This window comes from Rhamphochromis longiceps, linkage group LG16, assembly GCF_057381845.1.
Source record: "Rhamphochromis longiceps isolate RC_006_pf linkage group LG16, R_longiceps_female_GT1.1, whole genome shotgun sequence".
NCBI lineage: Eukaryota > Metazoa > Chordata > Actinopteri > Cichliformes > Cichlidae > Rhamphochromis > Rhamphochromis longiceps.
In genome coordinates this window covers 7,548,817-7,564,163 of record NC_140572.1, presented here as the reverse complement: position 1 = coordinate 7,564,163, position 15,347 = coordinate 7,548,817, and the positions used below count along the sequence as shown (strand labels likewise).

Below are 15,347 nucleotides of genomic sequence, written 5' to 3'. Positions count from 1 at the left end.
TTGTTGTGTGTGATTTTTTTTTTTCCGTTTTCTGTCACGTTAAGTGGTTCCAGCAGCCTGAGTGCGTCTGTCTCCCACATTTCTGCGTGTTATGACGGTCACACTGAGCCCTCTTGTGGCTGCACGGGGAGTCAGCCTGACACAACGTCGAGCTTTAGCCGTGAAATGTGTTTCAACTGATGCTAAACGTTGATTTTAATGGTCCTGCTGCACTTTGAGCGCTTTTTTAGCCTGTTTCTGGGGAGAGGATGAATCGAGAACTTTCCCCTGTTACAGTACAAAGTCAATCAGGCAGTTAGATGTTGGTGTGGCGGTGTTTGATTGTCTATATCTGCCCTTTACTGGATGTATGTGAAACAGGGCAAACAAGGATGTGGTTTTAAAATTAGGTGACTGTTTCCATGGCCTTGTTTTTATAGGCCTCTGTGGTACTCAGAACCACAGAACTGTTTAAAGCTTCTTGTGCTCTGCAGATGAATCACATTTATTCTCTGGAAATTCACACTGTAGAAAATGAGGCACTCTTACATTTGTGGAATAGGGACACTGCCTGCACTGTACACAAGGGTTCGTTATGGAAGCCTTTTTCTGCCAATGAAAAAATACTAGGCATCAAAATGTCAAATTAGGTATCTCAAAATTTCAATTTACTAGCTAAAACTTAGGGGTTAAGTAAAAATTGTGAGACACCTAACAAGGAATTGTGAGCTAATAACCCCAAATATTATGGTTGGAATTTTTTTTTAAATGGTGAAAACAAGTTTCCATAGATCCCACTCGAAAACCTTTTCCTGTGAAATGTTTGGGTCTGTTTGCCCACTGCTCTGTGTCACATCTTGCCAAACGATGAAGGGTTTGCAGGGTCTCTCATGTGGAGGATGATGTGGACAGCAGGACAGATATTACATCAGAGTCAGCTCACCTTGGTAATAGAATAGAATAAACCTTTATTATCCCACAAATAAGAAAATTTGGTGGTTACACAGATCTTATAGCAAGAGGGATATAAAATATAAATGCAAGACACAAAGTGGTCCTATACACATAAGCAACTGAAGTTCGTATGCATGTAGGGTGAACAAACAAGCTGATGAGTAAGATAACCAAAAAATTGTTAAACTGTGTTACAGAGTCTGACAGCTGTTGGTAAGAATGATCTGCGGTAGCGCTCCTTCCTACACCGTGGGTGTAAACGTCTACTGTCGAACGAGCTGCTCAGTGCTCGTACAGTCTCACGCAGGGGTGGGAGGGGCTGTCCATGATGGATGTTAGCTTAGACAACATCCTCTCCTCCCCAACCTGCTCAGTGGACTTCATTAACCCAGCAAATGTCCAAGTGTTCAGTGATAATTTTCATAACACATGTAACGATGGCCCTGTAATATCAATTCCTTTTCAGGTGTGACTACACATATAAGAAAGATTGTCTCACTACCACCTATGAAAACCTTAACAAAGCCATCAATCATTCTTCGGTTTGTGAGTCGCAAAACAAAGATTGAGTTACTGAAACAGAGTAAGAAGCTAAAAGGGACTGGTGTGTATTTAAATGAACATTTAACAAAAAAGACTGCTGAAATTGCAAGACAGGCACGCAGCCTGAGAAAACAAAATAAGATACAAGCGACATGGACGAGGAACTGCAAAGTAATGATAAGACTAAATGGCAATCCCGAAGAAGCGAAATCAGGATATGCTATGGAATCTATTGGAAAAGTGACGATTGGATAATGAACAATGGGTATGGAAAGTGTTTCTGGCCTTACGGCTCAAAAACAATGGAAACAACAACAACAAAAACAAAAACACATAAATGACAAGTTTGGACACAGATTATAGGTTTCCATTCAGAGATATTGAAGAGGAAGACTTTGATTATGAAAAGGACTGTCAAGGTGGACATCAGAAAACAACTCCCTTTTCCCTGTAATTATAAAACCAAGTAGAATAACAATTGATACAGCTACATTGATAGATAATATTTTCACAAATAAAATTGACCATGAAATAGTAGGTGGACTTCTTATAACTGATATAAGCGATCATCTTCCTGTTTTTGCAATTTTTCAAAATTATTTTGGGATTAAAACTAAACAAAAGAATCAAATATTTAATATGATACGACATAGAACAACAAGAGCCATTGCTGCCCTCCAGGTGGACTTAAAGGAACACAGTTGGAATGAGGTTTTTGCAAATGAAGATTCAAATAGTGCATATGATGCATTCTTATCAACTGTAATTTCACTATATGAAAAACATTGTCCTTTAATGAAGATCACTAGAAAGCATCACAGATCAAATAAGCCATGGATCACTAAGGGGATAGAAGATGCATGTAAAAAGAAAAATAATCTATATAAGAGATTCATAAAACAGAGGACAAAAGATGCTGAAATAAAGTACAAGTTATATAAAAATAGATTAGTAAATATTATAAGAACAAGTAAGAAAGAATATTACCAAAAATTATTGGAGCAAGGTAGAAGTAACACACAAGAAACATGGAGGATATTAAACAGTATAATCAAAAAGGGCTCAAAAAATAAGAATTATCCAGATTATTTAAAAAAAGATAAAGATATTGTGCTTGATAAAACTAAAGACATTGCAAATGAATTTAATTATTTGTTTGTAAATGTTGGCTTTAATTTAGCAAAAGAAATTCCAGAGTCAAGAAATAATAACGACCTAAATAAACATATTACTCAGAATGTGTCCTCCATGTTTATTGGTGCTGTAACTCATAGAGAAATAATTAACATTGTGAAAACATTTAAAAATAAAAAGTCCACTGACTGTTTTGGTATTGACATGATATTAGTTAAAAGTATTATAGAATTATAGTATTATAGTATTATAATATTATAATAATAATAATTATAATAATAATAAGTATTATAGTATTATAATACTAAGTATAATATAATAAGTAATAAGTAATAAGTAATAAGTATTATAGTATTATTATAGTATTATAGTATTATAGTATTATAGTGCAACCTTTCGCATACATTTGTAATCTGTCCTTTCAAACTGGTGTGTTTCCCTCACAAATGAAAATAGCAAAAGTTATTCCAATCCATAAAAACGGAGAGAGATGTCAGTTTACCAATTATAGGCTAATATCACTACTCCCACAGTTCTCAAAAATCTTAGAGAAGTTATTTGTTAATAGACTTGATAAATATATTGAGAAGCATAATCTCCTAAGTGATAACCAATATGGCTTTAGAGTGAAAAGGTCCACTTCGATGGCAGTGATGGAACTTGTTGAAGGGATATCTAATGCAATAGATAATAAGGAATATACTGCTGGTGTTTTTATAGACTTAAAAAAGGCGTTTGATACAATTGATCATTCTATATTAATGAATAAACTAGAGAGATATGGCATAAGAGGGATAGCATACAAGTGGATGAAAAGTTACCTGGATGAAAGATATCAATATGTCGAATTCAATAATGTAAAATCTAAGCAGTTGAAGGTAACTTGTGGTGTTCCTCAGGGCTCTGTGCTGGGCCCTAAATTATTTATATTATATATAAATGACATATGTAGCATTTCCAAACTGTTAAAATGTGTATTGTTTGCTGATGATACCACTCAGTACTGCTCAGGTAAAAACCTAGAACAGCTTCTGACTACAGCTGAAAAGGAGCTAAATATATTAAAAAACTGGTTTGATGTAAATAAGTTATCATTAAATATAAAGAAAACAAAATTGATTATTTTTGGCACTAGACAAATGAAAAATGTATCTAAAATAAAGGTTAATGGAATTGAAATTGAAAGAGTGTACGAAAATAAATTTCTTGGAGTGATAATTGATGATAAGCTGAGTTGGAAGTCTCATATAAACCATGTGAAAACAAAAATGTCAAAAACCATTGCTATTCTCTATAAAACAAAGCATGTCCTGAACAAAAAAATCATTATACACACTTTATTGTACTCTGTTGCTTCCATATATGACTTACTGTCTGGAGATATGGGGTAATGCATATAAAACGAACACTCTTCATATTTTCAAGTTACAAAAAAGAGCTATAAGAATTATAAACCAATCAAACTATATAGAACCAACTAACATTTTGTTTATTAATCTGAATACCCTGAAATTTTATGATTTAGTTGAATATACAGTGGGGCAAAAAAGTATTTAGTCAGCCACTGATTGTGCAAGTTCCCCTACCTAAAATGATGACAGAGGTCAGTAATTTGCACCAGAGGTACACTTCAACTGTGAGAGACAGAATGTGAAAAAAATATCCATGAATCCACATGGTAGGATTTGTAAAGAATTTATTCGTAAATCAGGGTGAAAAATAAGTATTTGGTCAATAACAAAATTACAACTCAATACTTTGTAACATAACCTTTGTTGGCAATAACAGAGGTCAAACGTTTACTATAGGTCTTTACCAGGTTTGCACACACAGTAGCTGGTATTTTGGCCCATTCCTCCATGCAGATCTTCTCGAGAGCAGTGATGTTTTGGGGCTGTCGCCGAGCAACACGGACTTTCAACTCCCGCCACAGATTTTCTATGGGGTTGAGGTCTGGAGACTGGCTAGGCCACTCCAGGACTTTCAAATGCTTCTTACGGAGCCACTCCTTTGTTGCCCGGGCGGTGTGTTTTGGATCATTGTCATGTTGGAAGACCCAGCCTCGTTTCATCTTCAAAGTTCTCACTGATGGAAGGAGGTTTTGGCTCAAAATCTCACGATACATGGCCCCATTCATTCTGTCCTTAACACGGATCAGTCGTCCTGTCCCCTTGGCAGAAAAACAGCCCCATAGCATGATGTTTCCACCCCCATGCTTCACAGTAGGTATGGTGTTCTTGGGATGCAACTCAGTATTCTTCGTCCTCCAAACACGACGAGTTGAGTTTATACCAAAAAGTTCTACTTTGGTTTCATCTGACCACATGACATTCTCCCAATCCTCTGCTGTATCATCCATGTGCTCTCTGGCAAACTTCAGACGGGCCTGGACATGCACTGGCTTCAGCAGCGGAACACGTCTGGCACTGCGGGATTTGATTCCCTGCCGTTGTAGTGTGTTACTGATGGTGACCTTTGTTACTTTGGTCCCAGCTCTCTGCAGGTCATTCACCAGGTCCCCCCGTGTGGTTCTGGGATCTTTGCTCACCGTTCTCATGATCATTTTGACCCCACGGGATGAGATCTTGCGTGGAGCCCCAGATTGTGGGAGATGATCAGTGGTCTTGTATGTCTTCCATTTTCTGATGATTGCTCCCACAGTTGATTTTTTCACACCAAGCTGCTTGCCTATTGTAGATTCACTCTTCCCAGTCTGGTGCAGGTCTTCAATACTTTTCCTGGTGTCCTTCGAAAGCTCTTTGGTCTTGGCCATGGCGGAGTTTGGAGTCTGACTGTTTGAGGCTGTGTACAGGTGTCTTTTATACAGATGATGAGTTCAAACAGGTGCCATTCATACAGGTAACGAGTGGGGGACAGAAAAGCTTCTTACAGAAGACGTTACAGGTCTGTGAGAGCCAGAGATTTTCCATGTTTGAGGTGACCAAATACTTATTTTCCACCCTAATTTACGAATAAATTCTTTACAAATCCTACCATGTGAATTCATGGATTTTTTTTTCACATTCTGTCTCTCACAGTTGAAGTGTACCTCTGGTGCAAATTACTGACCTCTGTCATCATTTTAAGTGGGGGAACTTGCAAAATCGGTGGCTGACTAAATACTTTTTGCCTCACTGTATAATGTAAACAGAATTGGTCCTAGCACTGAACCCTGTGGAACTCCATAATTAACCTCAGTGTGTGAAGAGGACTCTCCATTTACATGCACAAACTGGAGTCTATTAGATAGATATGATACAAACCTCTGCAGTGCAGTACCTGTAATACCTACAGCATGTTCTAATCGCTCTAATAGGATATTATGGTCAACAGTATCGAATGCTGCACTAAGGTCTAGCAGAACAAGCACAGAGATGAGTCCACTGTCAGAGACCATAAGAAGATCATTTGTAACCTTCACTAAAGCTGTTTCTGTGCTGTGCTGAAAAATCCCCTTTACATATGGACAAAGAAACTGCTGAAGTCATTTTCTGTTTCTACAATCTCACCTTTGACCTCTGCGCTAATAGTCTCTGATACAGACCCTTTCATGCCACCCAGGGTGAATGTCAGAGTACAGGTATAGGTGCCTTTGTGTTGAAGGTCCACACTGGTAATTTTCAGTCTGGTACCCCAGTACTCATAGCTGCCTGTTCCGTCCTCTATGGGGTCACAACCCTAGAAGGAGAAACAAATGGGTCTTGTTTTCAAATTCACAAAACAAAAGACAAGTATCTGTTCAAAATTATGATAAACAGTGCAGTTGGTGAGTTTACAGCTGCTGGGATCCCATTTGAGTGCAACTTGGCGATTGCTAACTACATTTCTACTATTGATAGCAGGATGATATTGATCTTTTGAGTAAGCACTTTTAAAATGTGAAAGTTCAAAATGGTTGTAGTTGCACAAATTATGAAAATATACCAACAAAAAACACATGAATACTGGGATCTGCTTTCAGTCAAATTGTAGATTTTAAACACTGGTGTCAGAGTTTCAATACATTCCTGGTATTGATAGAAGTTGGAATAGTGGTAGAAAATAGTTGAGGCTGCAGCTACTGTGCAGTCTCTCCATTAAAACCATTAGGTTTCATGCAGCACTCAACAACAATTCTGGAGAACTCACTCTGTACCACTTGATGGAGGAAGAGATGTTGTAGCTGTTCAGCTTATTCATTTCGTTCTTCAGAGGGCAGCTCAGATTGTCAGTGACTCCTTTTGTAAGTAGCTGATAAGCTTTCCTCGGCCTTCCACATTCTCCTGTAGGTCTTTCATCCACCACCAGTCGGCTGGCCTGCCTGTAGCAGTGGGAAGGAGTCCTGTTGGAAAATTAAGTAGAAATATTATGAATGAATGGATAATTAGGCACACTAGTCTTAGCAGTGAAGGACATTTTTGACCCTCAAATTCAAATGAGAATTTCAAAGTACTTTAAATTTGCATAAATCTGAAATGATCTGTAAAATCCTTATTACCTGCTATAGTGGATATCAAGGCATCTAAGCTGGAAAACATGGTAATGGGCATGCATGTATACTTTAAGTGCAGCATCTAAATATAAATTCAGTTTAGTGGAAAAGCCATCTAACTTTAATACTATCAATATGTTTTATATTACAGGCCAAATATTAAAATAGGTTTTACTGGATACTTATTATATTGGTTTAGTTCACTAATTGTCTAGTCACAACCTCCAGAGAATCGTGTCTCTATTTCAACACTTATATTTATGTTAGGTTTCTGAAATAGAATACAGTGGTCCCTCGTTTATCGTGGGAGTTACGTTCTAAAAATAACCCACGATAGGTGACATCTGCGAAGTAGCCAACTTTATTTTTTACAATTATTATGGTGTTTTAAGGCTGTAAAACCCCCCCACTACACACTTTATACACTTTTCTCAGACAGGCATGAACATTTTCACGCTTTTCTCTCTTTTTTAAACACTCTCAAAGTTCAAACCTTCGTAGAAAAATAAGTCCAGTATTATAGAATGAAACCAAAGGCACCCATGGTTGCCTTTGACAGTGCAAAATCTTTCGTCAACATTGTTGTGTTTGCTGGGGAGAAAACTTACAAACATACAGCACTTCAGAGACAGACAAGCTGCACACATTCTGTACTGTACAGGAGACACGGCACGAGATTGATTCACAATGGTCCACAGCAGGGGTAGGCAACTCCAGGCCTCGAGTGCCGGGGTCCTGGAGGTTTTAGATGTGTCCATGATCCATCACAGCTGATTTAAAGGGCTAAATGACTCCTCAGCATTTCTTGAAGTTCTCCAGAGGCCTGGTAATGAACTAATCATTTGATTCAGGTGTGTTAACCCAGGGTGCGATCTAAACCCTGCAGGACACCGGCACTCGAAGCCTGGAGTTGCCTACGCCTGGTCTACAGCCAGTCAGGATGCAGAACACAATGCGCTGTCCAAAAAAAAAGCATGCAAAATTGCACACAAAAAATCCGCGAAACAGCGAGGCCGCGAAAGGTGAACTGCATTACAGCGAGGGACCACTGTATAGTATAATAGAATCTTTCAGGTTATATTGAAATTGAGTTACATATTTTTGCATGTAGCTCTTGCTTTTTTAACAGTATTTATTTTATTTTTTTCAAAATTCTTGCACGAGTTCTCATAATCAAAAATAAGCAGTCACATAGGTTGTGTAACTTACTGTTTTCTATTATTTTCTAATATTTCAAGATCTGCAGGTGCAGATCATGTGAGGTGAGGTAAGGACCCATATGCAGACAACACAGGAAACAGTGAACTTGGGATCAAAAAGCAAGCTGTTTATTTTGGGCTGAACATTACGATACAATATAAAGAAAAACCAGAATGCAAAAATAACCTAAACCGGTAAAACTACTAGGAAACCATGAAACACAATGAGACAAATGAGCAGAGACTCGGAAGAGGGACAAGAGAAGACTGAAACAATACATACACAAAAGGGTGATAAGGAAAGTGGAAACACATGGGAGCACAGCAGGAACAAATTAAACACAACGAGATAGGGGAAGCAAAACTGAACACAATGAGACAAGGGACCATCAAAATAAAACAGGATGTGACCTGCAGACTGAGACCCACACAAGAACACAGACTGGTGAGACAACCACAAGGAGGAGAACGGGTAAGGTGAACACAGACATGGCAAAGGTGTTGAGTGAGAGGGAGGAAGGAAAGAGACGTAAACACACATAACACGACAGACACTTACAGGCAACAAAGGGCAAGAGACCAAGACACAAGAGGAACCTAACAGACAAGAAACTAAACTGGGAATACCAGGGAACTCAGGAACATGAAAAGAACAGACTCAAGACTAACTAGCGGAAACTAAATATCATCATTACATTACAAAACAATCACGAAAACACAGGAAACTCAAAATACTAGGTCCAAGGCCCAGAACCACGACGCTAGTGCTTCCTACCTCAGTATGGTCACATAATCCCCACTGTCATTCATGGTTACGTTTAGAATCCACAGAGTCTCCTCGTGCACCAGGATGTGACCAGTCTGACTGCTGATTTCTTGGCTTGACACTGAGTTGTACCACGTGATGTTGTAGTCAATGATGTCTGAGGAGACCAGTGTGCTTCTCAGCATAGCCACATCTCCAGGAACAGAGAAAACCCTCTCAAACTGGAGTTTGTAGTCAGTACAGTTCTCTGCAACATACATGTAAGTGTGGAATAGAGAAAATAAGTTATTTAACCTTTTAATGCTGAGAAATCAAACATTTCAAAGGCAAAGATAATGTTCATCCATCCATTTCTCTGTTCGTATGTCTATTTTCTACCACTAATATGGGTCTGGGTCACGGGGGCAGCAGTCTAAACAAACCACTATTTCCAACAGTGTCCACATCATCACTGACACTGCATCGATCCTTCAGCTGATCTCCCGTTCCACTGTCTCCTCATGAACAAGATCCTGAGATATTTAAACTCTTCCAGCTGGGGTTCAACCTTGTGTCTGAACCAGAGTCAGCAGTCCACCATTGTCTTGCTGAGAACAATGGCCTCAATATTTGAAGTGCAAATTTTCATTGTAGTTGCTTGACACTCGGCCACAAATTTCCCCAGCTAGAGGTCACCAAGAGATGAAGCCAACAGAACCACATGACATGACATGGTGGAGGAAAGGTGGAGAGCAAGCTTGACTTTGTGATTTTGTAAGAAAATCTTTGATCCAGGAGCAAGTGAGAGTAAGTAAGATCCAGTAAGATCAAAATATCTGGAATGATGATGTTGAAATAAAAATGGATGAAGAGCATTGGTACATATTCCCCATTCTGTTTTAAAATAATTAGTACTACGTCGTGAGGGATCGTAAGAGCCTGTTTGCCTGTTTAAGATGTATGGAAACTGAGGTAGGGTCAAAAGTGGGACAAAAGTCTATTTTAATTTGCCTCATTGGCAGTCTGTCAAACACTTCAAAACACTACATTATTAGTCAGCGTAACAGCTTTGAAATCATTCAGACTGTCCACAGCAGGCTTTTTAAGAACTTGGATAATAGTGGGTGACTTAAGACAGAATAGGATGTTGACTTTTGCTAAATTAAAGATAAATGTAAAGACAGACGTTCATTGATTGGAGCACACCTTCAGGACTTTCCCAGGTATTCCATCAGTTTACTGACCTGAGCAACTGGAGTGCTTTATATCCCTGCACAGACAGGGCCGTAGTGTGTGCATCAGGTGTGGGTGTTGTTGCTGTGCTCAGGACAGGTGCGTTCTTGTCAAATTGGGCAAAGAGTCAATTGTACTCCTTCTCTCGAGTGAGGCATCTGTGTTGGAATGCAAAGCATTCTTGGAGTTGGGCAAGAGTTCAGGCCATGTCTTATTACTCTTGAATATGGGCCTTGTTTTCAGCCTGAGGGGGTGTAGGCTGGGACAAGGAGCATGGAAAGGTGGCCTGATTTCAGTGAAATCACCACGATCACCTTAAATATACATAGTAATAAAGTTGTTTTCTCTCCCTGGAAAATACACAAAGTTACTCCATTTAAGGCCAGTCTTCCTCTGTAGTGTGAGGAGGTATCATGACCACAACTATACATGTGAACTATGATTGCACAGGGTGGTTCGTGGGATGTTATTATTTTCTTAGAACTTTGCAAGTATGTCTGTGCTATCACCAGAAACAACGCCAAGCTGCAGGATGCAAAAAAAATTAACTCCACAGTAATATGCATGAATATGCCTGTCAGATTTAATTATTATTTAACTGAAACTGAAGCTGCTGTAACGTCATTCCATGTCATCCACTTTAACTCCTCAGTAATTTGGTCCAATATTGACTTTTCCACAAAAGTCTATTTAATTGCACTTGTTGTGGCTCTTCACCTAGGATGAGTTTTATTTTTTCTAATCATGGATTAGAAAAAAAACATCACTCATCAAAATACTTTGAATTTTTAGTGTACAGTTAACTTTTCCTTTTAGTGATTGTACTTTTCCAACATTTGATCAGCAGCTCCATAGGGTAGCTCAGATATAAATACTCTTAGGATTTCATGACTGACTCTTAGTATTTTTCCAAAATGATTTATCACCAGTAATACAACTGAATTGAAGTGGTGTACCATCACATGTAATATGATATTTTTTTTATAATGCTAAGGGACTATTTCCCTTGAGGAAAGCATTGTGTGTGTGTGTGTGTGTGTGTGTGTGTGTGTGTGTGTGTGTGTGCGCGCGCGCGCAACATCGGCATTTGTTTACTCAGATCCAAGGCAGGCCAAACCTCTGTGTTACAACCTACATACAAAAGACACACATTCACAATATATGGGTACACAAGTCTGTTTTATTTCAAAGTGTTTCAAACTTTACAGCGTGTGTGTGTGTGTGTGTGTGTGTAAAATAGTGTTACTCACCCTCTTCAGATCCTCTACATATTCCACACAGCCCGAAGAAAAACACAAAGCTTACCAGAACTAGACTTAAGTCCATGGCTGAAAAACACACAGATACACAACATTTACAACACAGCATTCATGCTAGAAAGTATATAAACATAAAATAGCAGTCAGGCAACAACTGGAAAATTTTATGCAGTGAAAGCAACAACTTACCAGAGCCTTTAAAACCCATCAATGATCAGCAGAAATGAACGACTTTACTCTGCCTCAGATTTTTCCTCTGCTTGCTTCTCCCTTTCTCTTTCTCTCACGATCTAGCTTCCTCCCTCCTCATTCCTCATGAGTGACTTGTGTTGTTGCATTTGAGGAGTTGTTTATATAAACCTCAAATGCTACATAATGCTCTTTGAGTGGAAACAGAACTTTGCAATTTTAGGCGTTGCTGGAAGAAGGAAACTGTCTTGTAAAGAAAAGTAGACTGAAACTAACAATGCAAAGTTTCCTCAACTGCAGTGCAGCCCAGAGAGAAAGTTTCAAGTGTAAACTGGAAAATACAAAGTCTCCAACCAAACAATTATCATGGTAAATGGACTGATTCTTATATAGCGCTTTTCTACGCTCCCGCAGTACTCAAAGCACTGTATACAACATGCCTCATTCACCCATTCATAGAAGCACTTCTAAACTCAAGTGGAAACTAATAAACATTCACACTCCAATGAATGCATCGGAGGGCAACTTGGGGTTATTATCTTGCCTAAGAATATTTGGCATGCAAACTAGGGAAGCCAAGGATCGAACCACCAACCTTCCAATTATGGTAAATGGACTGGTTCTTATATAGCGTTTTTCTACTCATCTGAGCACTTAAAGCACTTTACACAACTTGTGCATTCACCCATTCTCAAGCACATTTTTCTTAGTGCTTTATAACTAACATTCACACTCCGATGGATAGGGATGGGTATTGATAAGATTTTAACGATTCCGATTCCATTTTCGATTCTGTTTAACGATTCGATTCTTTATCGATTCTCTTATCGATTCTTTTTTTTTTTTTTTTTTATAAAAAGGAGAACACTAAGGTCGATTAGCTTAGAACTTTGTTTTATATCTTCTCTTTGAACAAGATAGAAACTTAGGAGTAACATGGCCTTACAAACCCAACAGTGAGAGCTTCAGAGATCCAGCCTACGGCTCTTCAATGGGGTGTCACAGGGTCCCCAGGAAAAAAAAAAAAAAAAATTGTAAATGTAAAATAATAAAATAAATATTCTTCTGTAGCAATAACAAAGTATAACATAAATTGTTCTGTGGCAATTACACAAGAATATCCAGTAATGTCCCTGCCTACAATTAAACACATTCACTTACCAAAAATCATCTGCTGTGGCAAACGGGTGCAAGCCTTTGACCACAAACTGAGTCACTGCTCTGTGACATTCGTCTATCCTGCCTGAAAGGAGACGCTGCCGGCAGACTGCAGCGAGAACTGCCAGCATCTGAGCCAGACTGTCACAGTGCGCTGTGACAGACCGTGTGGTGGTGTGTGTGGTGGACCCAGGTGCGAACACAAGTGAGCAGACGGGAGTGAACTTTAAACAAAAGCGAGCCTTTTATTGTGGCTGGTAACGCAAGAGAAACAAACAAGAATAAGGGCAGCACAAAAGCAATAACTAAAACAGAAACCTAAACTGGAAATGAACTAAGGTAAGGCTATGACTTAGAATACAACAGACCGGGCATGGAAACATGGAGGGTGGGAACACAGACGATGCGACACAGACTGTAAGAAACACAGAGACTAAATACACATGAGGGATGATCAGGGGAAGTGGCCACACATGGGAACGCAGCTGATATACATGAACTTAACGACAGGAGGAGTGAAACTGAATACACTGACATTCAATACAGACTTTCAAAGTAAAACAGGAAACATGGAGATTAGACATGACATGAACTAAACATAACCATGCAGACATGACTCATGACAGATAGACGCACGAACCAGGGAGACTCAGTACAGGGGAAGATGACAGAAGCGACAGCATGAACTTGACAACACAAGACACACGGACATAAACACATGAAGGGCAAGGGAGGCTATATACAAGGGTAATATAATTACAAATGAGCTGGAATAACTAAATGAACCTAAACAATCAATAAACATCAAAACAGACTAAACACAAAACACTGGGTCGCACGACCCAGGACCATGACACCACCCCCCCACCAAGGGCTGGCTCCAGACAGCCCCAAACCAAAAGAAACAGACCACCGAGCCCGGGCGGGCGGCGGGGGACCAGGACGGAGGGACCAGAACAAGAAAAAAAACAGCCAACAGAAAACACTGGAGCATGTGACAAAAGTCCAAACATAGTTCAGGGGGTCGGCCCGGAGGGCGGCAACACACCAGCCCACAGTTTACGAGTTCAGGCGGCCGACCCGGGGGTTGGCAACCCAACAGGCCACGCCATCTCCCATCAGGAGGCCGTCCATGTGAGAGGCAGTGGCTGTGCAGTTCGGGAGGCCGACCCGGAACGCGCGGGCACAAGAGTTCAAGGGTCATACAGTCGGGGGGGCGACCAGGCGGGCGCCACAGGTGACAGAGCCGGTCAGGAGGCCAGCCGTGCGGAAGGCAATGGCGGCGGCGAAGGGGACGGCGGAACAGCTCAGGGGGCCGGCCACGCGGAAGGCAGCGGTGGTCCTCCAGTGTCAGGCGTACTGGCCGAGGCCCGGTGGGCACAGGACCAGTCGAGGCAGGACCAGGCGGTGGCGTGGCAGCCACAGGCGACGGAGCCGGACCAGGCAACGGCGAAGCAGGAGCTGCGGCAGAGGCTGGACCAGGCGACGGCGAAGCAGGCGCTGAGGCTGGGCCAGGCGAAGTAGGAGCAGAAGCCGAAGCTGGACCAGGCGTAGCAGAGGCAGAGGCTGGACCAGGCGTAGCAGAAGCAGAGGCTGGGCCAGGCGAAGCAGGAGCAGAAGGTGGCTGGATGGGCGGCTCGGGCCCCCCAGCTGACGTGGCTTGAGGCCGGATGGGCTCCTCGGGCCCCCCAGCTGACGTGGCGTGAGGCCGGATGGGCTCCTCGGGCCCTCCAGCTGACGAGGCTTGAGGCTGAACGGGCTCCTCGGGCCCTCCAGCTGACGAGGCTTGAGGCTGAACGGGCTCCTCGGGCCCTCCAGCTGACGAGGCTTGAGGCTGAATGGGCTCCTCGGGCCCTCCAGCTGACGAGGCATGAAGCAGCGGGGGTGCTGCGAGGTGCCGAGGTGGCACACCCAGGCATCCAGCTACAGGTGCAGGATGAGCAGTGATGGAGACCCCTGGCAAAACAGAGAGCTGAACAGGGGACTGAGCCGTTACCCTGGCAGAAGAAAGATGCCGCTGACTCTCTGGGAAGTTTAATGTAACATCACACGAGTCATTTTCCTTCCCACACACAAAGTCAGTGTCTTTATTCCCAGTCTTTGGTTCTTTACACTCAGAGGCAGAAAAACACAAACTCAGATTGGCTGCCTCACCCTCACCAGGATTACATAGATTAATCTTGGTCACACAGGCAGCATCTACCCCGTAATATTGCCCAGAGTCCGTAACGGTCTCAGCATCAGCTCCAGCGGAAGTTTCGCCATCCCTAGCAAGCGAGTTAACTGTTAAGAAAAACCCCTGTTCGAAAGTTGGACCCCCAAGGCTCTCAGAACAGTTCATTTCCTCTAAGGAAACGTCACGTTGTTTTCCTGTGACAGTCTTCACCTGTGACAGGGTTTCAGTCACCAAAGGGGCTAGTTCGACCACATGAGCTGCGTGTATAACTGAACCGTTCATGGAAACATGGTTAATCAGTTCATGG

The 15,347-nt window shown here is 41.3% G+C and overlaps 1 protein-coding gene across 2 annotated transcripts; it reads right to left on the bottom strand.

The window, feature by feature from the left end:
- Positions 1-918: 918 nt before the first annotated feature.
- On the bottom strand, positions 919-11,868 carry LOC146650518 (interleukin-1 receptor type 2-like). Of its 2 annotated transcripts, XM_085384846.1 has the most exons (5): positions 11,707-11,868; positions 11,509-11,586; positions 9,056-9,293; positions 6,739-6,931; positions 919-6,288 (listed from the first exon to the last, which is right to left on the bottom strand). In XM_085384846.1, the coding sequence occupies exons 1-5, from the start codon at positions 11,723-11,725 to the stop codon at positions 6,067-6,069; spliced, it is 750 nt and encodes a 249-aa protein (XP_085240972.1). In that variant the 5' UTR covers positions 11,726-11,868; the 3' UTR covers positions 919-6,066. The 2 variants fall into 2 exon arrangements, with proteins under 2 accessions (XP_085240972.1, XP_085240970.1); XM_085384844.1 differs by having other exon boundaries at positions 11,509-11,754.
- Between the last annotated feature and the right edge of the window lie 3,479 nt (positions 11,869-15,347).